Below are 24,600 nucleotides of genomic sequence, written 5' to 3'. Positions count from 1 at the left end.
GAGTGGCACTGTGGGGTGGCCGGGACTGTGGGATGGAGGTGACACCGTGGAGAGGTGACAGGGGGTGGCACCATGGGGTGGCAGCGGCTGTGGGGACCCTGGGGTCTCTGTGACACCCTGGGGAGCTGGCAGAGGGTGGCACCTTGGGGTGACACCTTGGGGACATGCCAGGGGTGGCACCGCGGCGTGGCAGCGGCTGTGGGGACCCCGGGGTGGAGGTGACACCTTGAGGAGGTGACAGAGGCTGTGGGGACCCGGGGGTGGGGCTGTCCCCGTGCCACACGTGTCCCCTGTGCTGATGTGTCCCTGTGTCACCCGCCTGTGCCACTGCCTTAATCTGCTTTGTCACCTAATCCCGGCTGAGCCGCCCCAGTCACCCACAAAGGGGACACTGGGAGGGGACTGGGGGGGGCCCAGTGTCCCTTGTCACCCTGAGGGGGGGGACAATGGGGCAGGACACCCCAAATGTCCCATCTGGTGAGGCCCCAAAGGAAGGGACGGTGTCCCCAAATGTCCCAAAGTGTTCCTGTCCCTTGTCCCCAAAGGGAAGGGGACACTGGGAGGGGCTGAGGGGACAGAGAGGTCCTGAAATGTCCTCCTGGGGAAGGGGTCAGGGTGTCAGGGGGTCCCCAAAAGGGGAAGGGGACACTGGGTGACCCCAAAAGGAGAAGGGGACACTGGGAGGGGCTCAGGGGGTCCCCGAGTGTCCTTGTCCCCAAAGGGAAGGGGATGCAAGGGGGGGTCCCTGTCTCTTGTCCCCAAAAAGGGACAAATGTCCCTGTGCCATCCCTCAGGAGAAGGGGGTGCTGGGGAGGGGGAACCCCAAATGTCCCCAGGGTGGAGGGGTCAGTGAGGGTCCTCAAAAGGGGACACTGAGCAATGAGGGGACAGAAATGTCCTGAAATGTCCTCCTGGAAAAGGGGTCAGGGTGACCCCAAAAGGGAAGGGGACACTGGGTGACCCCATGAGCCCCTGAATTATGGGGTGCTGACCCCACCCACCCATTTTACCCCTCCAGGAGCAGGTGGAGCTCGTGTTGCTCATCATCATCATCATGGTGGAGCAATGAGGGGATGGAGATGTCCTGAAATGTCCTCCTGGAGAAGGGGTCAGGGTGTCCCCAAAAGTGGAAGGGGACACTGAGTGACCCCAAAAGGGAAAGGGGACCCCATGAGCCCCTGAATCCAGGGGTGCTGACCCCCCCCCACCCATTGTGCCCCACCAGGAGCAGGTGGAGTTCATGTTCCTCATCATCCTCATGGTGGAGCAATGAGGGGATGGAGATGGCCTCCTGGAAAAGGGGTCAGGGTGACCCCAAAAGGGGAAGGGGACACTGAATGACCCCATAACCCCCTGAATCAGGGGGTGCTGACCCCACCCTGCCCATTTTGCCCCACCAGGAGCAGGTGGAGAATGAGATGTTCCTCATCATCCTCATGATGGAGCAATGAGGGGTGGAGATGTCCTGAAATGTCCTCCTGGAGAAGGGGTCAGGGTGTCCCCAAAAGTGGAAGGGGACACTGAGTGACCCCAAAAGGGAAAGGGGACCCCATGAGCCCCTGAATCCAGGGGTGCTGACCCCCCCCCACCCATTGTGCCCTTCAGGAGCAGGTGGAGCTCGTGTTCCTCATCATCCTCATGGTGGAGCAATGAGAGGATGGAGATGGCCTCCTGGAAAAGGGGTCAGGGTGACCCCAAAAGGGAAAGGGGACACTGGGTGACCCCATAACCCCCTCACTCATGGGTTGCTGACCCCACCCTGCCCATTTTGCCCCCCCCAGGAGCAGGTGGAGAATGAGATGTTCCTCATCATCCTCATGGTGGAGCAATGAGGGGACGGATATGTCCTGCTGGAGAAGGGGTCAGGGTGTCCCCGAAAGGGAAGGGGACATTGGGTGACCCCCTAACCCCCTGAATTATGGGGTGCTGACCCCCCCCACCCATTGTGCCCTTCAGGAGCAGGTGGAGCTCGTGTTCCTCATCATCCTCATGATGGAGCAATGAGGGGTGGAGATGTCCTGAAATGTCCTCCTGGAGAAGGGGTCGGGGTGTCCCCAAAAGTGGAAGGGGACACTGAATGACCCCATAACCCCCTGACTCATGGGTTGCTGACCCCCCCCGCCCATTTTGCCCCCTCAGGAGCAGGTGGAGTACGTGTTCCTCATCATCTTCACCGTGGAGACCTTCCTGAAGATCATCGCCTACGGGCTGGTGCTCCACCCCAGCGCCTACATCCGCAACGGCTGGAACCTGCTGGACTTCGTCATCGTCATCGTCGGGTCCGGGCCGCCGCTCTGGGGGACACGGGGGGGACACAACGCCGGGGGTGAGGTGGCCCCCGGAGCTCTGTGACCTCCTGGTGTCCCCCGCAGGCTGTTCAGCGTCATCCTGGAGCAGGTGTCCCACAAGCCGGGGGACGCCCACCACATGAGCGGCAAGCCGGGCGGATTCGATGTCAAGGCCCTTCGCGCCTTCCGCGTCCTGCGCCCGCTGCGCCTCGTCTCCGGCGTCCCCAGTGAGACCTGAGGGGGACAAATTCGGGGGGTTTGGGGTCTCCCATCAGCTCCTTCTCCTTCAGCTTCTTCTCCATCAGCTCCTTCTCCATCAGCTCCTTCTCCATCAGCTCCTTCTCCTTCAGCTTCTTCTCCATCAGCTCCTTCTCCATCAGCTTCTTCTCCATCAGCTTCTTCTCCTTCAGCTTCTTCTCCATCAGCTTCTTCTCCATCAGCTTCTTCTCCATCAGCTTCTTCTCCATCTGCTTCTTCTCCATCTTCTTCTCCTTCAGCTCCTTCTCCATCAGCTTCTTCTCCTTCAGCTTCTTCTCCATCTTCTTCTCCATCAGCTTCTCCTCCTTCAGCTTCTTCTCCATCAGCTCCTTCTCCATCAGCTTCTCCTTCAGCTTCTTCTCCTTCAGCTCCTTCTCCATCAGCTTCTTCTCCATCAGCTCCTTCTCCATCAGCTTCTCCTCCATCAGCTCCTTCTCCATCAGCTTCTCCATCAGCTCCTTCTCCTTCAGCTTCTTCTCCATCTGCTTCTTCTCCTTCAGCTTCTCCTTCAGCTTCTCCTCCATCAGCTTCTTCTCACCCCCCCTTTCCCCGTGTCCCCCCAGGTCTCCACATCGTGCTCAACTCCATCATGAAGGCCATGGTGCCGCTGCTGCACATCGCGCTGCTCGTGCTCTTCGTCATCATCATCTACGCCATCATCGGCCTCGAGCTCTTCATCGGCCGCATGCACAAGACCTGCTTCTTCATCGGCTCCGGTGGGTGGGGTCACACCAGGCCTGGGACACCCCCAGATCTGGGGCACCCCCAGGGTCAGGGGCACCCCCAGATCTGGGACACCCCAAGGGTCAGAGACACCCCCAGGGTCAGGGACACCCCCAGATTTGGGGCACCCCCAGGGTCAGGGGCACCCCCAGGGTCAGGGACACCCCCAGATCTGGGACACCCCAAGGGTCAGAGACACCCCCAGGGTCAGGGACACCCCAAGGGTCAGGGACACCCCCAGATCTGGGGCACCCCCAGGGTCAGGGACACCCCAAGGGTCAGAGACACCCCCAGGGTCAGGGACACCCCAAGGGTCAGGGACACCCCCAGATCTGGGGCACCCCCAGGGTCAGGGACACCCCAAGGGTCAGAGACACCCCCAGGGTCAGGGACACCCCAAGGGTCAGGGACACCCCCAGATCTGGGGCACCCCCAGGGTCAGGGACACCCCAAGGGTCAGGGACACCCCCAGATCTGGGGCACCCCAAGGGTCAGGGACACCCCCAGATCTGGGGCACCCCCAGGGTCAGGGACACCCCCAGATCCGGGGCACCCCCAGATCTGGGGCGCCCCCCCGAGTCCCCCTCACTGATCCCCAGGTGCTCCAGGTCAGGGATTGGGATCCTCACACTGAGGACACCACACCCCAAAAATCCCGAGACCCCCACAGCAGGGACAGGAATTTTCAGCAGGGACAGGAATTTTATCAAGAACATGAATTTTAGCAGGAGCAGGAATTTCCAACAAGAATTTTGAGCAAGGGGAATTTCGAGCAGGAATTTCGAGCAGGAATTTTGAGCAGGAATTTCGAGCAGGAACAGAATTTTTAACAGGAATTTTGAGCAGCAAGGGGAATTTTGAGCAGGAATTTTGAGCAGCAAGGGGAATTTCGAGCAGGAATTTCGGGCAGGAATTTTGAGCAGGAAGGGGAATTTTGAGCGGGAATTTCGAGCAGGAATTTTGAGCAGGAATTTTGAGCAGGAATTTTGAGCAGGAATTTCGGGCAGGAATTTTGAGCAGGAACAGAATTTTTAACAGGAATTTTGAGCAGGAAGGGGAATTTTGAGCAGGAATTTCGAGCGGGAATTTCGAGCAGGAATTTCGGGCAGGAATTTTGAGCAGGAAAATTAATTTTTAACAGGAATTTTGAGCGGGAATTTTGAGCAGGAATTTTGAGCAGCAAGGGGAATTTCGAGCAGGAATTTCGGGCAGGAATTTTGGGCAGGAATTTTGAGCAGGAATGGGAATTTTGAGCGGGAATTTTGAGCAGGAATGGGAATTTCGAGCAGGAATTTTGAGCAGGAAGGGGAATTTTGAGCAGGAATTTCGAGCGGGAATTTCGAGCCGGAATTTTGAGCAGGAATGGGAATTTTGAGCAGGAATTTCGAGCAGGAATTTCGAGCAGGAATTTTGAGCAGCAAGGGGAATTTTGAGTAGGAATTTCGGGCAGGAATTTCGAGCAGGAATTTTGAGCGGGAAGGGGAATTTTGAGCAGGAATTTTGAGCAGCAAGGGGAATTTCGAGCAGGAATTTCGGGCGGGAATTTTGGGCAGGAATTTCGAGCAGGAATGGGAATTTCGAGCAAGAATTTCGAGCGGGAATTTCGAGCAGGAATTTCGAGCAGGAATTTCGAGCAGGAATGGGAATTTTGAGCGGGAATTTTGAGCAGGAATTTTGAGCAGGAATGGGAATTTTGAGCAGGAATTTCAAGCAGGAATTTCGAGCAGGAATTTCGAGCAGCAGGAGCACCAATTTCCGCAAGGCCGAGGTTCCACCCGCACAGGGCCCAGGAATTCCCGGCAGCCTCAGGAGCCCATTTGGGACACCCGGGGGGCCCCGCCCTGCCCGGGGCTGTCACCGGGGTCGCTGTCGCCTGTCCCCAGACCTGGAGTCCGAGGACGATCCCTCGCCCTGCGCCTTCTCGGGGCACGGCCGCGCCTGCCTGCAGAACAACACCGAGTGCCGCGGCCGCTGGGAGGGCCCCAACGGCGGCATCACCAACTTCGACAACTTCTTCTTCGCCATGCTCACCGTGTTCCAGTGCATCACCATGGAGGGCTGGACCGACGTGCTCTACTGGGTGAGAGCCCCAAAATCCTTATAAACCATCCCTGAACTCCCCCAAATCCAGTGCATCACCATGGAGGGATGGACGGACGTGCTCTACTGGGTGAGAGCCCCGAAATTCCCATAAAAATCAGTGAGACCCCCAAAATTCTCATATAAATCACTGACACCCCCAAAATCATCAAAACACCTCCCTGAGCCCCCCAAAATCCTCACACAAATCACTGAGGTCCCAAAATCCTCACATAAATCATTGAGACCCCCAAAATTCTCACATAAATCATTGAGACCCCCCAAAATCATCAAAACACCCCTGAGCCCCCCAAAATCCTCACACAAATCACTGAGACCCCCAAAATCCTTATAAACCATCCCTGAACTCCCCCAAATCCAGTGCATCACCATGGAGGGCTGGACTGATGTGCTCTACTGGGTGAGAGCCCCGAAATCACTGAGAGCCCCAAAATTCTCATATAAATCACTGAGACCCCCAAAAATTTCATATAAATCACTGAGACCCCCAAAATTCTCACATAAATCATTGAGAGCCCCCAAAATCCTCACATAAATAAATGAGATCCCCAAAATTCTCACACAAATCATTGAGACCCCCAAAATTCCCATATAAATCATTGAGAGCCCCCAAAATCCTTACAAACCCTCCCTGAGCTCCCCAAAATCCAGTGCATCACCATGGAGGGATGGATGGACGTGCTCTACTGGGTGAGACCCCCCGAAATCACTGAGAGCCCCAAAATTCTCATATAAATCACTGAGACCCCCAAAATCCAGTGCATCACCATGGAGGGATGGACGGACGTGCTCTACTGGGTGAGAGCCCCGAAATTCCCATAAAAATCAGTGAGACCCCCAAAATTCTCATATAAATCACTGAGACCCCCAAAATCCAGTGCATCACTATGGAGGGCTGGACTGATGGGCTCTACTGGGTGAGACCCCCAAAATCACTGAGAGCCCCAAAATACTCACACAAATCACTGAGACCCCCAAAATCTTCACATAAATCATTGGGACTCCCAAAATTCTCACATAAATCATTGAGACCCCCCAAAATCATCAAAACACCTCCCTGAGCCCCCCAAAATCCTCACACAAATCACTGAGGCCCCAAAATCCTCACATAAATCATTGAGACCCCCAAAATTCTCATATAAACCATTGAGAGCCCCCAAAATCCTCATACAAATCACTGAGCCCCCCCAAAATCCTCATACAAATCACTGAGACCCCAAAATCCTCACATAAATTATTGATCCCCCCCCAAAATTCTCATAACCCTTTCCTGACCCCCCAAAATCCTCATACAAGTCCGTGAGATCCCCAAAATCCACATAAAAATCACTGAGTCCTCCCAAAATCCTCACACAAATCCCTGAGCCCCCCCAAATCCTCACACAGATAATTGAGACCCCCAAAATCCTCAGAACCCCTCCCTGAGACACCCCCAAAATTCTCACATAAATCACTGAGACCCCCAAAATTCTCACATAAATCACTGAGACCCCCAAAATCCACATAAAAATCACTGAGCCCCCCCCAAATTCTCACACAAATCATTGAGACCCCCAAAATCCTCAAAACCCCTCCCTGAGCCCCCCAAAATCCTCACATAAATCATTGAGAGCCCCCCAAATTCTCACATAAATCAATGAGACCCCAAAATCCTCACACAAATCATTAAGACCCCAAAATCCTCATATAAATCAATGAGACCCCCAAAATTCTCATTACCCCTTCCTAAGTCCCCCCAAATCCTCACACAAATCCGAGACCCCCAAAACCCTCACACAAATCACTGAGACCCCCAAAATCCTCACACAAATCATTGAGATCCCCAAAATCCACATAAAAATCCCTGAGCCCCCCCCAAAATCCTCAGAACCCCTCCCTGAGATACCCCCAAAATCCTCACATAAATCATTGAGACCCCCAAAATTCTTAGAACTCCTTCCTTAACCCCCCCAATCCTCACGCAAATTGCTGAGCCCCCCAAAATCCTCATATAAATCACTGAGCCCCCCCAAATCCCCACATAAATCATTGAGACCCCCCAAAATCATCAAAACACCCCTGAGCCCCCCAAAATCCTCACACAAATCACTGAGGCCCCAAAATCCTCACATAAATCATTGAGCCCCCCAAAATCCTCAGAACCCCTCCCTGAAACCCCCAAAATCCTTACACACCTCCCTGAGCCCCCCAAAATCCTCATACAAATCACTGAGACCCCAAAATCCTCACACAAATCACTGAGCCCCCCCAAAATCCTCACATAAATCATTGAGAGCCCCAAAATTCTTATAACTCCTTCCTGAGCCCCCCAAATCCTCACACAAATTGCTGAGCCCCCCAAAATCCTCATATAAATCACTGAGACCCCCCCAAAATCCTCACACAAATCACTGAGCCCCCCAAAATCCTCATATAAATCATTGAGACCCCCCAAATTCTCACATAAGTCAATGAGACCCCCCAAAATCCTCACACAGATAATTGAGACCCCCAAAATCCTCACACACCTCCCTGAGCCCCCCAAAATCCTCATACAAATCATGAGACCCCAAAATCCTCACACAAATCACTGAGACCCCCAAAATCCTCACACAAATCATTGAGAGCCCCAAAATCCTCATACAAATCAATGAGACCCCCAAAATCCTCATACAAATCAGTGAGAGCCCCAAAATCCTCACATAAATTATTGAGACCCCCCAAAATCCTCATAACCCCTCCCTGAGCCCCCCAAAATCCTCACACAAATCCGTGAGATCCCCAAAATCCACATAAAAATCCCTGAGCCCCCCCAAAATCCTCACACAAATCAATGAGCCCCCCTAAAATCCTCCGAAAAATCCCTGATTTTTTTGGGGGGACCCCCCGTTCACCCCAGTTTTGCCCCCCAACAGATGCAGGACGCCATGGGGCACGAGCTGCCCTGGATTTACTTCGTCAGCCTCGTCATCTTCGGCTCCTTCTTCGTCCTCAACCTCGTCCTGGGGGTGCTCAGCGGGTGAGGGGACACAAATCGGGGTTTTGGGGGATTTTGGGGGATTTTTGGGGTTTTTTGGGGTTTTTTTGGGGGGTCGCACCTTGGCATTTTTGGGATTTATTGGAATTTTTTGGGATTTTTTGAGGCATCGCACCTTGGCATTTTTGGGAGATCACACCTTATAATTTTGGTGATTTTGGGGGATTTTTGGGGTTATTTGGGGGATCACACCTTGGCTTTTTTTGGGGTTATTTGGGGGATCACACCTTGGCTTTTTTGGGGTTATTTGGGGGATCACACCTTGGCATTTTTGGCATTTTTTTAGGGGTCACACCTTGGCATTTTTGGGATTTTTGGGGGGTCACACCTTGGCATTTTTGGGGGTGGGTCCGCCTTGGCATTTTTGGGATTTTTTGTGGGTCACACCTTGGCATTTTGGGCATTTTTGGGGGATCACACCTTGGCATTTTTGGGGATTTTTGGGGGATCACACCTTGGCATTTTTGGGGGTGGGTCCGCCTTGGCATTTTTGGGATTTTTGGGGATTTTTTGGGGGGGGTCACACCTTGGCATTTTTGGGATTTTTTTGGGTGTCACACCTTGGCATTTTTGGCATTTTGGGGATTTTTTGTGGGTCACACCTTGGCATTTTGGGCATTTTTGGGGGATCACACCTTGGCATTTTTGGGGATTTTTTGGGATTTTTTTGGCATTTTGGGGGGATTTTTTTGGGGGGTGTCACACCTTGTCATTTTTGGCATTTTTTGTGGGTCACACCTTTGCATTTTTGGGGTGTCACACCTTTGCATTTTTGGCATTTTTTGTGGGTCACACCTTTGCATTTTTGGGGTGTCACACCTTTGCATTTTTGGCATTTTTGGGGGGTCACACCTTGTCATTTTTGGCATTTTTTTATGGGTCACACCTTGGCATTTTGGGGATTTTTTATGGGTCACACCTTGGCATTTTTGGGATTTTTGGGGGGTCACACCTTGGCATTTTTGGCATTTTTTTGTGGGTCACACCTTGGCATTTTGGGCATTTTTGGGGGGTCACACCTTGGCATTTTTGGGGATTTTTTGGGATTTTTTTGGCATTTAGGGGGGATTTTTTTGGGGGGTGTCACACCTTGTCATTTTTGGCATTTTTTTGTGGGTCACACCTTTGCATTTTTGGGGATTTTTTGTGGGTCACACCTTGGCATTTTGGGGATTTTTGGGGGATCACACCTTGTCATTTTTGGCATTTTTTTGTGGGTCACACCTTTGCATTTTTGGGGTGTCACACTTTGTCATTTTTGGCATTTTTGGGGTGTCACACCTTGGCATTTTTGGCATTTTTTTGTGGGTCTCACCTTGGCATTTTGGGCATTTTTGGGGGGTCACACCTTGGCATTTTTGGGGATTTTTTGGGATTTTTTTGGCATTTTGGGGGGATTTTTTTGGGGGGTGTCACACCTTGTCATTTTTGGCACTTTTGGGGGGTCACACCTTTGCATTTTTTGTGGGTGTCACCCCTGTGCCCCCCGTCCGCAGGGAGTTCTCCAAGGAACGAGAAAAGGCCAAAGCCCGCGGAGATTTCCAGAAGCTCCGTGAGAAGCAGCAGCTGGAGGAGGACCTGAGGGGTTACATGGACTGGATCACCCAGGCCGAGCTGGAGGGCGATGAAGAGGAGGGAGAGCACGAGAAGCACCGTGAGCGGGGCTGGGGGACGGCTCTGGACGGCTGGGGGGAACCCCAAAATCCTGAGCACCCCAAAAGCTCCGTGGGGTTTTCCTTTTGCCCAGGTCTGACTGCTGAGGAGCTGATGGGGAAGAGGAAACCGAGGCTGAAGTGGCTGCGGCACGCGAGTCACTCCACGGACACCCACGGTAGCACTGGGCACCCCGAAACTCCCAGACCTGGGCACCCCGAAACTCCCAGACATGGGCACCCCGAAACTCCCAGACCTGGGAACCCCGAAACTCCCAGACCTGGGAACCCCGAAACTCCCAGACCTGGGCACCCCAAATCCCTGAACCCTGACACCCCAAATTCCCTGAACCCAGACCTGGGCACCCCAAATTCCCAGACCTGGGCACCCCGAAACTCCCAGACATGGGCACCCCAAATTCCCTGAACCCAGACCTGGGCACCCCGAAACTCCCAGACCTGGGAACCCCAAATCCCTGAACCCTGACACCCCAAATTCCCTGACCCCAAACACCCCAAATTCCCTGACCCCAGACCTGGGCACCCCGAAACTCCCAGACCTGGGCACCCCAAATCCCTGAACCCAGACCTGGGCACCCCAAAACTCCCAGACCTGGGGCACCCCGAAACACCCAGACCTGGGCACCCCAATTCCCTGAACCCTGACACCCCAAATTCCCTGACCCCAAACACCCCCAAATTCCCTGACCCCAGACCTCGGCACCCCAAAACACCCAGACCTGGGGCACCCCAATTCCCTGAACCCTGACACTCCAAATTCCCTGAACCCAAACACCCCCGAATTCCCTGACCCCAGACCTGGGCACCCCGAAACACCCAGACCTGGGCACCCCAAAACACCCAGACCTGGGCACCCTGAAACACCCAGACCTGGGCACCCCAAATTCCCTGAACCCAGACCTGGGCACCCCGAAACTCCCAGACCTGGGGCACCCCAAATCCCTGAACCCAAACACCCCCAAATTCCCTGAACCCTGGCACCCCAAATTCCCTGACCCCAGACCTGGGGCACCCCAAAACACCCAGACCTGGGCACCCCAATTTCCTGAACCCAGACCTGGGCACCCCAAAACTCCCAGACCTGGGCACCCCAAAACACCCAGACCTGGGGCACCCCGAAACACCCAGACCTGGGCACCCCAAATTCCCTGAACCCAGACCTGGGCACCTCGAAACTCCCAGACCTGGGCACCCCAATTCCCTGAACCCTGACACCCCAAATTCCCTGAACCCAAACACCCCAAATTCCCTGACCCCAGACCTGGGGCACCCCATAACACCCAGACCTGGGGCACCCCAAAACTCCCAGACCTGGGCACCCCAAAACACCCAGACCTGGGGCACCCCGAAACACCCAGACCTGGGCACCCCAAATTCCCTGAACCCAGACCTGGGCACCTCGAAACTCCCAGACATGGGCACCCCAAAACACCCAGACCTGGGCACCCCAATTCCCTCAACCCAAACACCCCCAAATTCCCTGACCCCAGACCTGGGCACCCCAAAACACCCAGACCTGGGCACCCCGAAACTCCCAGACCTGGGCACCCCGAAACACCCAGACCTGGGCACCCCGAAACTCCCAGACCTGGGCACCCCAATTCCCTCAACCCTGACACCCCAAATTCCCTGACCCCAAACACCCCCGAATTCCCTGAACCCAAACACCCCCAAATTCCCTGACCCCAGACCTGGGGCACCCCAAAACACCCAGACCTGGGCACCCCAATTCCCTCAACCCTGACACCCCCAAATTCCCTGAACCCAGACCTGGGCACCCCGAAACACCCAGACCTGGGCACCCCAAAACTCCAAGACCTGGGCACCCCGAAACTCCCAGACCTGGGCACCCCAAATCCCTGAACCCAGACCTGGGCACCCCAAATCCCTGAACCCTGACACCCCAAATTCCCTGAACCCAAACACCCCCAAATTCCCTGACCCCAGACCTGGGGCACCCCAAAACACCCAGACCTGGGGCACCCCAAATTCCCTGAACTCAGATCTGGGCACCCCAAAACACCCAGACCTGGGCACCCCAAAACTCCCAGACCTGGGCACCCCAATTCCCTGAACCCTGACACCCCAAATTCCCTGAACCCAAACACCCCCAAATTCCCTCAACCCTGGCACCTCAAACTCTCTGGACCTGGGCACCCCAAATTCCCTGAACCCAGACCTGGGCACCCCAAATTCCCTGAACCCAAACACCCCTGAATTCCCTGAACCCAGACCGGGGTACCCCCGCATTTCCCGACCCCAGCCCCCCAAACTCCCCCTTTCCAGGTTCCCCAGTCCCCCCAGTTTAACCAGTGCCCCCCCAGTTTAACCAGTGCCCTCATTCCCAGTGCCCCCCAGTTTAACCAGTGCCCCCCCCCAGTTTAACCAGTGCCCCCATTCCCAGTCCCCCCAGTTTAACCAGTCCCCCCAGTTTAAGCAGTGCCCCCCAGTTTAAGCAGTGCCCCCATTCCCAGTCCCCCCAGTTTAACCAGTGCCCCCATTCCCAGTGCCCCCCAGTCCCCCCAGTTTAACCAGTCCCCCCAGTTTAAGCAGTGCCCCCCAGTTTAACCAGTGCCCCCATTCCCAGTGCCCCCCAGTTTAACCAGTGCCCCCCAGTTTAACCAGTGCCCATTCCCAGTGCCCCCCAGTTTAACCAGTCCCCCCAGTTTAACCAGTGCCCCCATTCCCAGCGAGCCTCCCGGGCAGTGAAACCACCTCGGTCAACACCGAGACCGTGGGCGAGGAGGAGGCGCCGCCGACCGCCTGCGACCGCTGCCTGTGAGAGCCCGGAGACCCCGGGAGACCCCAAAAAACCCCTCAGAGACCCCAAAAAACCCCTGAGAGACCCCCCAAAAAACCCCTGAGAGACCCCCAAAAAACCCCTGAGAGACCCCCCAAAAAACCCCTCAGAGACCCCAAAAAACCCCTGAGAGACCCCCCAAAAAAACCCCTGAGAGACCCCCAAAAAACCCCTCAGAGACCCCTGAGAGACCCCCCAAAAAAACCCCTGAGAGACCCCCGGGAGACCCCCAAAAAACCCCAGAGACCCCCAAAAAAACCCCCCAAAAAAAACCCCGAGAGACTCCCAAAAAACCCCTCAGAGACCCCTGAGAGACCCCCCAAAAAAACCCCGAGAGACCCCCAAAAAAACCCCTGAGAGACCCCCAAAAAAACCCCTGAGAGACCCCCAAAAAACCCCTGAGAGACCCCCCAAAAAAACCCCCGAGAGACCCCCAAAAAAAACCCTGAGAGACCCCCCAAAAAACCCCTCAGAGACCCCCCAAAAAAACCCCTGAGAGACCCCCCAAAAAAACCCCTCAGAGACCCCCCAAAAAACCCCCGGTAGAGCCCCGGGAGACCCCCGAGAGACCCCCAAGAAAACCCCGGGAGACCCGCAAAAAACCCCCAAGAGACCCCTGAGAGACGCCCCAAAAAAACCCCTCAGAGACCCCCAAAAAAACCCCCAGGAGACCCCAAAAAACCCCCGAGAGACCCCCAAAAAGCCCCTCAGAGACCCCTGAGAGACCCCCAAAAAAACCCCTCAGAGACCCCCAAACAAACCCCTGAGAGACCCCCGGGAGACCCCCAAAAAAACCCCTGAGAGACCCCCGGGAGACCCCCAAAAAAACCCCTGAGAGAACCCCAGAACAGCCCCACAGACCCCAGGGAGACCCCCGAGAGACCCCCAAAAAACCCCTGAGAGACCCCTGAGAGACCCCCAGAAAAACCCCCAAGAGACCCCTGGGAGACCCCCAGAAAAACCCCTGAGAGACCCCCATGAGACCCCCAAAAAACCCCTGAGAGACCCCCGGGACAGCCCCACAGCCCCACACACCTCGGAGAGACCCTGGGGACCCCCGGGAGACCCCCAAAAAACCCCCGGGAGACCCCCGAAAAAACCCTGAGAGACCCCCGAGAGACTCCCAAAAAACCCCTGAGAGACCCCTGAGAGACCCCTGAGAGACCCCCAAAAAAACCCCTGAGAGACCCCCGGGAGACCCCCAAAAAACCCCCGTGAGACCCCCAAAAAACCTCCGGGAGACCCCCGAGAGACCCCCAAAAAAACCCCCAAGAGACCCCCGGGAGACCCCCAGAAAAACCCCTGGGAGACCCCGAAAAAACCCCTGAGAGACCCCCATGAGACCCCCAAAAAGCCCCTCAGAGACCCCTGAGAGACCCCCAAAAAAAACCCCTGAGAGAACCCCAGAACAGCCCCGCAGACCCCCGGGACCCCCGAGAGACCCCCAAAAAACCCCTGAGAGACCCCCGGGACAGTCCCACAGCCCCACACACCTCTGAGAGACCCCAGGGACCCCCGGGAGACCCCCGGGAGCCCCCCAAAAAACCCCCAAGAGACCCCTGAGAGACCCCCAAGAGACCCCTGAGAGACCCCCAAGAGACCCCTGAGAGACCCCCGGGACAGCCCCACACACCCCTGAGAGACCCCCAAAAAACCCCCGGGAGACCCCCAAAAAAACCCTGAGAGACCCCCGAGAGACCCCCAACAAAACCCCTGAGAGACACCCAGGACACCCCACAGACCCCGGGGACCCCTGAGAGACCCCCAGGAGACCCCCCAAAAAACCCCCGAGAGACCCCCGGGACCCTTGAGAGACCCCACAGACCCCTGAGACCCCCCCCGGGACCCCCGAGAGACCCCCAAAACCCCCGGGAGACCCCACAGACCCCTGAGACCCCCCCAGGACCCCCGGGACCCCCGAGCCCACCCCCCAGATCCCTGGGTCACCCCACATTCCCTCCAGGACCCCAAAACCGACCCCAATAAAGCCCCCCCAGATATCCCCCAATGGCTGAGGGACACCCCCAAAATCCCCAAATTTTGGGGTGGTTTTGGGGTAATTTTGGGTTATTTTGGGGGTAATTTTGGGGTAATTTTGGGGGTGTCCCTCAGCCCCAAATTTGGGGTAATTTTGGGGTAATTTTGGGGGTGTCCCTCAGCCCCAAATTTGGGGTAATTTTGGGGTAATTTGGGGGTAATTTTGGGGTGATTTTGGGGTAATTTTGGGGTAATTTTGGGGCAATTTTGGGAGTGTCCCTCAGCCCCAAATTTGGGGTAATTTTGGGTTAATTTTGGGTTAAATTTGGGGTAATTTTGGGGTAATTTTGGGGTAATTTTGGGGTAATTTTGGGGATGTCCCTTAGCCCCAAATTTGGGGTAATTTGGGGGTAATTTTGAGTTAATTTTGGGGTAATTTTGGGGTTAATTTTGGGGTAATTGTGGGTTAATTTTGGGGGTAATTGTGGGTTAATTTTGGGGTAATTTTGGGGGTGTCCCTCAGCCCCAAATTTGGGGTAATTTTGGGTTAATTTTGAGTTAATTTTGGGGTAATTTTGGGTTAATTTTGGGGGTGTCCCTCAGCCCCAAATTTGGGGTAATTTTGGGGTAATTTTGGGGGTGTCCCTCAGCCCCAAATTTGGGGTAATTTTGGGGTAATTTGGGGGTAATTTTGGGGTAATTTTGGGGATGTCCCTCAGCCCCAAATTTGGGGTAATTTTGGGGTAATTTTGAGTTAATTTTGGGGTAATTTGGGTTAATTTTGGGGTAATTTTGGGGTAATTTTGGGGTAATTTTGGGGTAATTTTGGGGGTGTCCCTCAGCCCCAAATTTGGGGTAATTTTGGGTTAATTTTGGGTTAAATTTGGGGGTAATTTTGAATTAATTTTGGGGTAATTTGGGGGTTAATTTTGGGGTAATTGTGCGGTAATTGTGGGTTAATTTTGGGTTAATTTTGGGTTAATTTTGGGGTAATTTTGGGGTAATTTTGGGGTAATTTTGGGTTAATTTTGGGGGTGTCCCTCAGCCCCAAATTTGGGGTAATTTTGGGGTAATTTTGGTGTAATTTTGGGGTAATTTTGGGGTAATTTTGGGTTAATTTGGGAGTAATTTTGGGGTAATTTCTCTGGGTTTTTTTCTCTCCTCAGGGGCAAAATTACAAAGACAAAATTCTGGTGAGTGGGGAGAAAAAATGGGGGGGGAAATGTGGTAAAAATGGGGAGGGGGGGGGGGAACCCTAAAAATTCCCAACTCATCCCAAAATGGGTTTGAAGGGAAAGGTTTTTATGGAAAAATGGGTTTAAAGGAAAGGTTTTTAACAAAATATGAGTTTAAGGGAAAGGTTTTTATGGAAATATTGGTTTAAGGGAGAGGTTTTTATGGGAAAATGGGTTTACGGGAAAAGTTTTACCAAAATATGGATTTAAGGGAAAGGTTTTTATGGGAAGATGGGTTGGATATTAGGAAAAGGTTTTTACTGAAATATGGGTTTAAGAGAAAGGTTTTTATGGAAAAATGGGATTAAAGGAAAGGTTTTTATGGAAATATGGGTTTAAGGGAAAGGTTTTTATGGAAAGATGGTTTTAAGGGAAAGGTTTTTACCCAAAAATGGGTTTAAAGGAAAGGTTTTTAATGAAAAACTTTACCAAAATATGGATTTAAGAGAAAGGTTTTTACCCAAAAACGGGTTTAAGGGAAAGGTTTTTACTGAAATATGGGTTTAAGGGAAAGGTTTTAATGGAAATGTGGATTTAAGGGAAAGGTTTTTATGAAAAATGGGATTAAAGGAGAGGTTTTTATGGAAAAACTTTACCAAAAAATGGGTTTAAAGGAAAGGGTTTTTATGGAAAAATGGGTTTAAGAGAAAGGTTTTTAACGAAAAACGGGATTAAGGGAAAGGTTTTTGTGGAAAAATGGGATTAAAGGAAAGGTTTTTATGGAAAAACTTCACCAAAATATGCGTATAAAGGAGGGGGTTTTACCAAAATATGGGTTTAAGGGAAAGGGTTTTTATGGAAAAATGGGTTTAAGGGAAAGGTTTTTATTGAAATATTGGTTTAAGGGAAAGGTTTTTACCCAAAAATGGGTTTAAGTTTCTAACGAAAAATGGGTTTAAGGAGAAGGTTTTTACCAAAAATGGGTTTAAGGGAAAGGTTTTTAACGAAAATCGGGTTTAAAGAAGCCTGGTTCGGCCTCACAGACCCCGCAAATCTCTTCTGATTTCGCGTCCCCCCTCATTCCCCCATAACCCAAACCCCCCAATCCCTCCCCCCGCGGGCCCGGCTGATTTTCCCGTCCCCTCCCCGGGTCCCCTCTGTCCCCAAATGCCCCCGGGTCCCCTCTGTCCCCAAACGGCCCCGGTGTCCCCTCTGTCCCCAAACGGCCCCACGTCCCCTCTGTCCTCAAACGCCCCCCGGTGTCCCCTCTGTCCCCAAATGCCCCCCGGTCCCCTCTGTCCCCAAACGGCCCCCGGGTCCCCTCTGTCCCCAAACGCCCCCTGGGTGTCCCCTCTGTCCCCAAACGGCCCCCGGGTCCCCTCTGTCCCCAAACGCCCCCCGGGTGTCCCCTCTGTCCCCAAACGGCCCCCGGGTCCCCTCTGTCCCCAAATGCCCCCTGGTGTCCCCTCTGTCCCCAAACGGCCCCGGGTCCCCTCTGTCCCCAAACGCCCCCGCATCCCCTCTGTCCCCAAACGCCCCCCGGGTGTCCCCTCTGTCCCCAAACGCCCCCCGGTGTCCCCTCTGTCCCCAAACGGCCCCGGTGTCCCCTCTGTCCCCAAACGGCCCCGGTGTCCCCTCTGTCCCCAAACGCCCCCTGGGTCCCCTCTGTCCCCAAACGGCCCCGGGTGTCCCCTCTGTCCCCAAACGGCCCCGGGTCCCCTCTGTCCCCAAATGCCCCCTGGGTCCCCTCTGTCCCCAAACGCCCCCCGAGTGTCCCCTCTGTCCCCAAACGGCCCCCGGGTGTCCCCTCTGTCCCCAAACGGCCCCCGGGTGTCCCCTCTGTCCCCAAACGGCCCCGGGTGTCCCCTCTGTCCCCAAACGGCCCCGCGTCCCCTCTGTCCCCAAATGTCCCCCGCGTCCCCTCTGTCCCCAAACGGCCCCCGGGTGTCCCCTCTGTCCCCAAATGCCCCCCGGGTCCCCTCTGTCCCCAAACGGCCCCGGGGTCCCCTCTGTCCCCAAACGGCCCCGGGTCCCCTCTGTCCCCAAACGGCCCCGGGTCCCCTCTGTCCCCAAACGGCCCCGGTGTCCCCTCAGCCGCCGCCTGCGCCGCCTGAACCGGCTGTGGCGGCGCCGCTGCCGCGCCGCGGTGAAATCCGTGTCCTTCTACTGGACCGTGCTGCTGCTCGTGTTCCTCAACACGCTCACCATCGCCTCCGAGCACCACGGGCAGCCGCCCTGGCTCACCGAGACACAGGGTGAGGGGCCCGGGGACAGGGGGGGACAGGCGGGGACAGCCGGGGACAGTTGGGGTCAGCTGGGGACACCCAGGGACAGCCCGGGACAGCTGGGGACAACCGGGGACAGGCAGGGACAGCCAGGGACAACCGGGGACAACCGGGGACAGGCAGGGACAGCCAGGGACAGCCGGGGACAGCCAGGGACACCCAGGGACAGCCAGGGACAACCGGGGACAACTGGGGACAACCGGGGACAACCAGGGACAACCGGGGACAGCCGCCCTGGCTCACCGAGACACAGGGTGAGGGGCCCCGGGACGGGTGGGGACAGGGGGGACAGCCAGGGACAGCCGGGGACACCCAGGGACACCCAGGGACACCCAGGGACAACTGGGGACAGCCACCCTGGCTCACCGAGACACAGGGTGAGGAGCCCGGGGACAGCCAGGGACAGGTGAGGACAGCCAGGGACAGTTGGGGACAGCCAGGGACAGCCCGGGACAGCCAGGGACAACTGGGAACAGACGGGGACAACCGGGGACAACTGGGGACAGCCGGGGACAGCCAGGGACACCCAGGGACAGCCTGGGACACCCAGGGACAGCCGGGTGTCCTCCAGTGTCCCCCGACACTCCCAGTGCCCCCAACATCCCCCAGTGCCTCTAAAACCCCCTCAGTGCCCCCCAAACCCCCCCGGACCCCCGGGTATCCTCCAGTGCCCCTGACACTTCCCAGTGTCTCCCAAACCCCTCAGTGCCCCCCGATGCCCCCCAAAAAACACCCCCCAAAAAACACCCCCCAAAAAACACCCCCCAACACCTCCCCGTGCCTCCCAAACCCCTCGGTACCCCAGAGCTCGGGGGTCCCATCCCAATATCCTGGGGTGTGACCCGGCTGTGTCCCCCCAGTGTCCCCATCACCCAGAGCTCGGGGGTCCCATCCCAATATCCTGGGGTGTGACCCGGCTGTGTCCCCCAATGTCCCCATCACCCCCAGAGCTCGGGGGTCCCATCCCACCCTCCCGGGTTATGACCCTCATGTGTCCCCCGGTGTCTCCCCCATCACCCCCAGAGCTCGGGGGTCCCATCCCACCCTCCCGGGGGTGACCCGGCTGTGTCCCCCCAGTGTCCCCATCACCCCCAGAGCTCGGGGGTCCCGTCCCACCCTCCCGGGGGCTGACCCGGCTGTGTCCCCCAGTGTCCCCATCACCCCCAGAGCTCAGGGGTCCCATCCCACCCTCCCGGGGCTGACCCTCATGTGTCCCCCGGTGTCCCCCCTGCCCAGCCTACGCCAACAAGGCGCTGCTGTCGCTCTTCGCCGCCGAGATGGTGCTGAAGCTCTACGCTCTGGGCCCCTCGTGTTACTTCGCGAGCTTCTTCAACCGCTTCGATTGCTTCGTGGTGTGCGGGGGCGTGCTGGAGACCGCGCTGGTGGAGCGGGGCGCCATGGAGCCGCTCGGCATCTCCGTGCTGCGCTGCGTGCGCCTGCTGCGCGTCTTCAAGGTCACTCGGTGAGGGACGGGGACACGCAGGGGGGACACTGACAGTGGGACAGCGTGGGGACACGCAGGGGGGACACACGGACAGTGGGACACACCGACAGTGGGACAGTGTGAGGACATGCAGGGGGGACACTGACAGTGGGACAGTGAGGGGACATGCAGGGGGGCACTCCGGCAGTGGGACAGAGCCGGGACACGCGGGGGGACACTGACAGTGGGACACACCGACAGTGGGACAGCGCCGGGACACGCGGGGGGACACACCGACAGTGGGACAGTGTGAGGACATGCAGGGGGACACACTGACAGGGGGACACACTGACACTGGGACACACCGACAGTGGGACAGCGTGGGGACACGCAGTGGGACACACTGACAGTGGGACAGCGTGGGGACACGCAGGGGGACACACCGACAGGGGGACACACCGACAGTGGGACACACTGACACTGGGACACACCAACAGTGGGACAGCGTGGGGACACGCAGTGGGACACACTGACAGTGTGATACATGGACAGTGGGACACACCGACACCAGGACAGCGCAGGGACATGCAGCGGGACACCCCAGCACCGGGACAGTGTGGGGACAGTGCAGGGACGGCGAGGGGACAGTGTGGGGACAGCGTGGGGACACACGAACAGTGGGACACACGGACACCAGGACAGCACGGGGACACACAGTGGGACACACCAACAGTGGGACAGCGCGGGGACAGTGCAGGGACACGCAGGGGGACACACGGACAGTGGGACACACCAACAGTGGGACAGTGTGGGGACAGTGCAGGGATGGCGAGGGGACAGTGTGGGGACAGCATGGGGACACACCGACAGTGGGACACACCGACAGTGGGACAGCACAGGGACACTCGGGGACACACCGACGGGGACACTGACAGTGGGACAGTGTGGGGACATGCAGGGGGACACACTGACAGGGGGACACACTGACAGTGGGACACACCAACAGTGGGACAGCATGGGGACACACAGTGGGACACACAGTGGGACAGTGCAGGGACACACGGGGGGACAGTGACAGTGGGACGGTGTGGGGACACGCAGGGGGACACACTGACAGTGTGATACATGGACAGTGGGACAGCATGGGGACACGCAGTGGGACACACTGACAGTGGGACACATGGACAGTGGGACACACCGACACCAGGACAGCGCAGGGACACGCAGCGGGACACCCCAGCACCGGGACAGTGTGGGGACAGTGCAGGGACGGCGAGGAGACAGTGTGGGGACAGCATGGGGACACACGGACAGTGGGACACACTGACACAGGGACAGCGCGGGGACACGCAGCAAGTTGGCTCTGCTCTGTCCATTCAGTCCATCCCAGTCCATCCCAGTGCCTCCCCCAGTGCTCCCAGTAACCCCAGTTTCCCACAGGCACTGGGCATCCCTGAATAACCTCGTGGGTTCCCTGCTGAACTCCATGAAATCCATTCATCCCTTCCCAGTCCATCCCAGTCCATCCCAGTGCTCCCAGTCCACCCCAGTCCACCCCAGTCCATCCCAGTCCATCCCAGTCCATCCCAGTCCCTCCCAGTGCCCCCAGTCCCTCCCAGTGCTCCCAGTCCCTCCCAGTCCATCCCAGTAACCCCAGTACCCCGCAGGCACTGGGCGTCCCTGAGCAATCTCGTTGGCTCCCTGCTGAACTCCATGAAATCCATCGCCTCCCTGCTGCTTCTGCTCTTCCTCTTCATCATCATCTTCGCCCTGCTGGGCATGCAGCTCTTCGGGGGCCGCTTCAGCTTCGACGAGACCCAGACCAAGCGCAGCACCTTCGACACCTTCCCCCAGGCGCTGCTCACCGTGTTCCAGGTACCCCAAAACCCGGGGGGACCCCAAAACCTCAGGGAGACCCCAAAACCTCAGGGAGACCCCACAGGCCCTGCTCACCGCGTTCCAGGTACCCCAAAACCCGGGGGGGACCCCAAAACCTCAGGGAGACCCCACAGGCCCTGCTCACCGCGTTCCAGGTACCCCAAAACCCGGGGGGGACCCCAAAACCTCAGGGAGACCCCACAGGCCCTGCTCACCGCGTTCCAGGTACCCCAAAACCCGGGGGGGACCCCAAAACCTCAGGGAGACCCCACAGGCCCTGCTCACCGCGTTCCAGGTACCCCAAAACCCGGGGGGGACCCCAAAACCTCAGGGAGACCCCACAGGCACTGCTCACCGCGTTCCAGGTACCCCAAAACCCGGGGGGGACCCCAAAACCTCAGGGAAACCCCAAAACCTGGGGGAGCCTTTTGAGGTACCCCAAAACCTCAGGGAGACCCCCCCAGGCGCTGCTCACCCTGTTCCAGGTACCCCAAAACCCAGGGGGAACCCCAGAATGCACGGGGGACCCTAAAGCCATGAGGAGACCCCAAAACCTGGGGGGAACCTTTTGGGGCACCCCAAAACCTCAGGGGAACATTTTGGGGTACCCCAAAACCTGGGGGGAGCCTTTAGGGTACCCCAAGACCTCAGGGGAACCTTTTGGGATACCCCAAAACCTGGGGGGAGCCTTTAGGGTACCCCAAAACCTCAGGGAGACCCCAAAGACCAAGCGCAGCACCGTCGACACCTTCCCCCAGGTGCTGCTCACCGTGTTCCAGGTACCCCAAAACCCGGGGGGGACCCCAAAACCTCAGGAAGACCCCAAAACCTCAGGGGAAAAAAACCTGAGAACTCTAAAACCTGGGGGAACCTTTTGAGGTACCCCAAAACCTCAGGGAGACCCCAAAGATTGCAGGGAGACCCCAAAGCCTCCAGGGAGTCCCTGAAACCCCAAAGGAGGCTCTGAAAGTTGTGGGGAGACCCCAAAATGCACAGGGGACCCTAAAACCATGAGGAGACCGAAAATTATGCGGAACCCCAGAATTTGTGGGGTTTGGGGTGGCACTGAGGTTTTGATGTGGCACTGAGGTTTTGGGGTGCCCTCATTTTTTTGGGGGTGTCCCGGTTTTTTGAGTATCCCCGGTTTTTGGGGTGACACTGAGGTTCTGGGCTGCCCCTGTTTTTTGGGGTGCCCCGGTTCTTGGGGTGGCACTGAGGTTTTGGGGTGCCCCGGTTCTTGGGGTGTCCCGTTTTTCAGGGTGGCACTGAGGTTCTGGGGTGCCCCATTTTTTGAGGTGTCCTGATTTTTGGGGTGGCACTGAGGTTTTGGGATGCCCTCACTTTTTTTGGGTGTCCCGGTTTTTGGGGTGGCACTGAGGTTCTGGGGCGCCCCATTTTTTGGGGTGCCCCGGTTCTTGGGGTGGCACTGAGGTTCTGGGGTTTCCCCTTTTTTTGGGGTGTCCCATTTTTTGGGGTGGCACTGAGGTTCTGGGGTATCCCCGTTTTTTGAGGTGTCCCATTTTTTGGGGTGGCACTGAGGTTTTGGGGTGCCCCGTTTTTTGGGGTGTCCCGGTTTTTGGGGTGTCCCGTTTTTTGGGGTGGCACTGAGGTTTTGGGATGCCCTCATTTTTTTGGGTGTCCCGGTTTTTGGGGTGGCACTGAGGTTCTGGGGTTTCCCCGTTTTTTTGGGTGTCCCGTTTTTTGGGGTGCCCCGTTTTTTGGGGCGTCCCTGAGGTGGTTGTGGGGTTCTCGGGGTGCAGATCCTGACGGGGGAGGACTGGAACGCGGTGATGTACGATGGCATCATGGCCTACGGGGGGCCCGTGTTCCCCGGGATGCTCGTCTGCGTTTACTTCGTCATCCTCTTCATCTGCGGGAACTGTGCGCGCCCGGCTGGGGCACTGGGGGCACTGGGAGGGACTGGGAGGGACTGGGGGGGACTGGGAGGGACTGGGGGGGACTGGGAGGGACTGGGAGTACTGGGACTATTGGGGGTACTGGGAACACTGGGAGCATTGGGAGCACTGGAGCACTGGGAGGGACTGGGGGGCACTGGGAGGGACTGGGAACACTGGGAGGGACTGAGAGGGACTGGGAACACTGGGGGCACTGGGAGGGACTGGGGGGGACTGGGGGGAACTGGGAGTACTGGGGGTACTGGGGGTACTGGGACTATTGGGGGTACTGGGAACACTGGGAGCATTTGGGAGCACTGGGAGGGACTGGTGGGGACTGAGGGCACTGGGAGGGACTGGGAGTACTGGGAGGGACTGGGAGGGACTGGGAACACTGGGAGGGACTGGTGGGGACTGGGAGCACTGGGAGGATACTGGGAGGATTCTGGGAGCATACTGGGGCATACCAGGAGGATACTGGGACGTCACTGGCAGATACTGGAAGGATACTGGGATATACTGGGAGCATACTGGGAGCATACTGGGATATACTGGGATATACTGAAGTATACTGGGAGCATACTGGGGTATACTGGGGGCATACTGGGAGCACTGGGAGCATACTGGGATATACTGGGAGTATACTGGGAGCATGCTGGGATATACTGGGGTATACTGGGGGCATACTGGGGTATACTGGGGGCATACTGGGAGCACTGGTGCCCCCTCCCCAGACATCCTCCTCAACGTCTTCCTGGCCATCGCCGTGGACAACCTGGCCGATGGTGACAACATCAACTCGGGGGGGGACAAAAAGTGAGCGCGGGACCCCCGGGACCCCCGGGACCCCTTTTGGGGGGGATGGGGAGGGGTCCCCCCAATACCCTGGGACCCCTTTTGGGGGTGGGGACCCCCAGGACCCCTTTTGGAGGTGATGAGGAGGGGTCCCCCCATACCCTTGGACCCCCGGGAGCCCTTCTGGGACCCCTTTTGGGGGTGATGAGGAGGGGTCCCCCCATACCCTTGGACCCCCAGGACCCCTTCTGGGACCCCTTTTGGGGGTGATGGGGAGGGGTCCCCACATCCCCCGGGACCCCCTGGGCGGGTCT

At 56.9% G+C, this 24,600-nt stretch overlaps 1 protein-coding gene across 1 annotated transcript in view; it reads left to right on the top strand.

Moving 5' to 3' along the window:
• Positions 1 to 1,225: 1,225 nt before the first annotated feature.
• CACNA1F (calcium voltage-gated channel subunit alpha1 F) overlaps positions 1,226 to 24,600 on the top strand; it is a gene marked incomplete at its 5' end in the record, with an annotated part of 38,445 nt that continues 15,070 nt past the window's right edge. Inside the window, 17 exons of the mRNA XM_054518223.1 lie at positions 1,226 to 1,261; positions 1,606 to 1,641; positions 1,782 to 1,820; positions 2,140 to 2,279; positions 2,373 to 2,515; positions 3,110 to 3,262; positions 5,153 to 5,349; positions 8,264 to 8,367; positions 9,882 to 10,039; positions 10,133 to 10,216; positions 12,749 to 12,836; positions 16,002 to 16,028; positions 18,105 to 18,265; positions 19,532 to 19,757; positions 21,386 to 21,593; positions 23,357 to 23,477; positions 24,226 to 24,307. Of these exons, the coding sequence (XP_054374198.1) occupies positions 1,226 to 1,261; positions 1,606 to 1,641; positions 1,782 to 1,820; positions 2,140 to 2,279; positions 2,373 to 2,515; positions 3,110 to 3,262; positions 5,153 to 5,349; positions 8,264 to 8,367; positions 9,882 to 10,039; positions 10,133 to 10,216; positions 12,749 to 12,836; positions 16,002 to 16,028; positions 18,105 to 18,265; positions 19,532 to 19,757; positions 21,386 to 21,593; positions 23,357 to 23,477; positions 24,226 to 24,307 (2,003 nt within the window). The remainder of the gene's footprint in view (positions 1,262 to 1,605; positions 1,642 to 1,781; positions 1,821 to 2,139; positions 2,280 to 2,372; positions 2,516 to 3,109; positions 3,263 to 5,152; positions 5,350 to 8,263; positions 8,368 to 9,881; positions 10,040 to 10,132; positions 10,217 to 12,748; positions 12,837 to 16,001; positions 16,029 to 18,104; positions 18,266 to 19,531; positions 19,758 to 21,385; positions 21,594 to 23,356; positions 23,478 to 24,225; positions 24,308 to 24,600) is intronic.

The sequence above is a fragment of the Molothrus ater genome, unplaced genomic scaffold (genome assembly GCF_012460135.2).
Source record: "Molothrus ater isolate BHLD 08-10-18 breed brown headed cowbird unplaced genomic scaffold, BPBGC_Mater_1.1 matUn_MA100, whole genome shotgun sequence".
Classification (NCBI taxonomy): domain Eukaryota; kingdom Metazoa; phylum Chordata; class Aves; order Passeriformes; family Icteridae; genus Molothrus; species Molothrus ater.
This window is presented reverse-complemented; position numbering and strand designations above follow the sequence as displayed.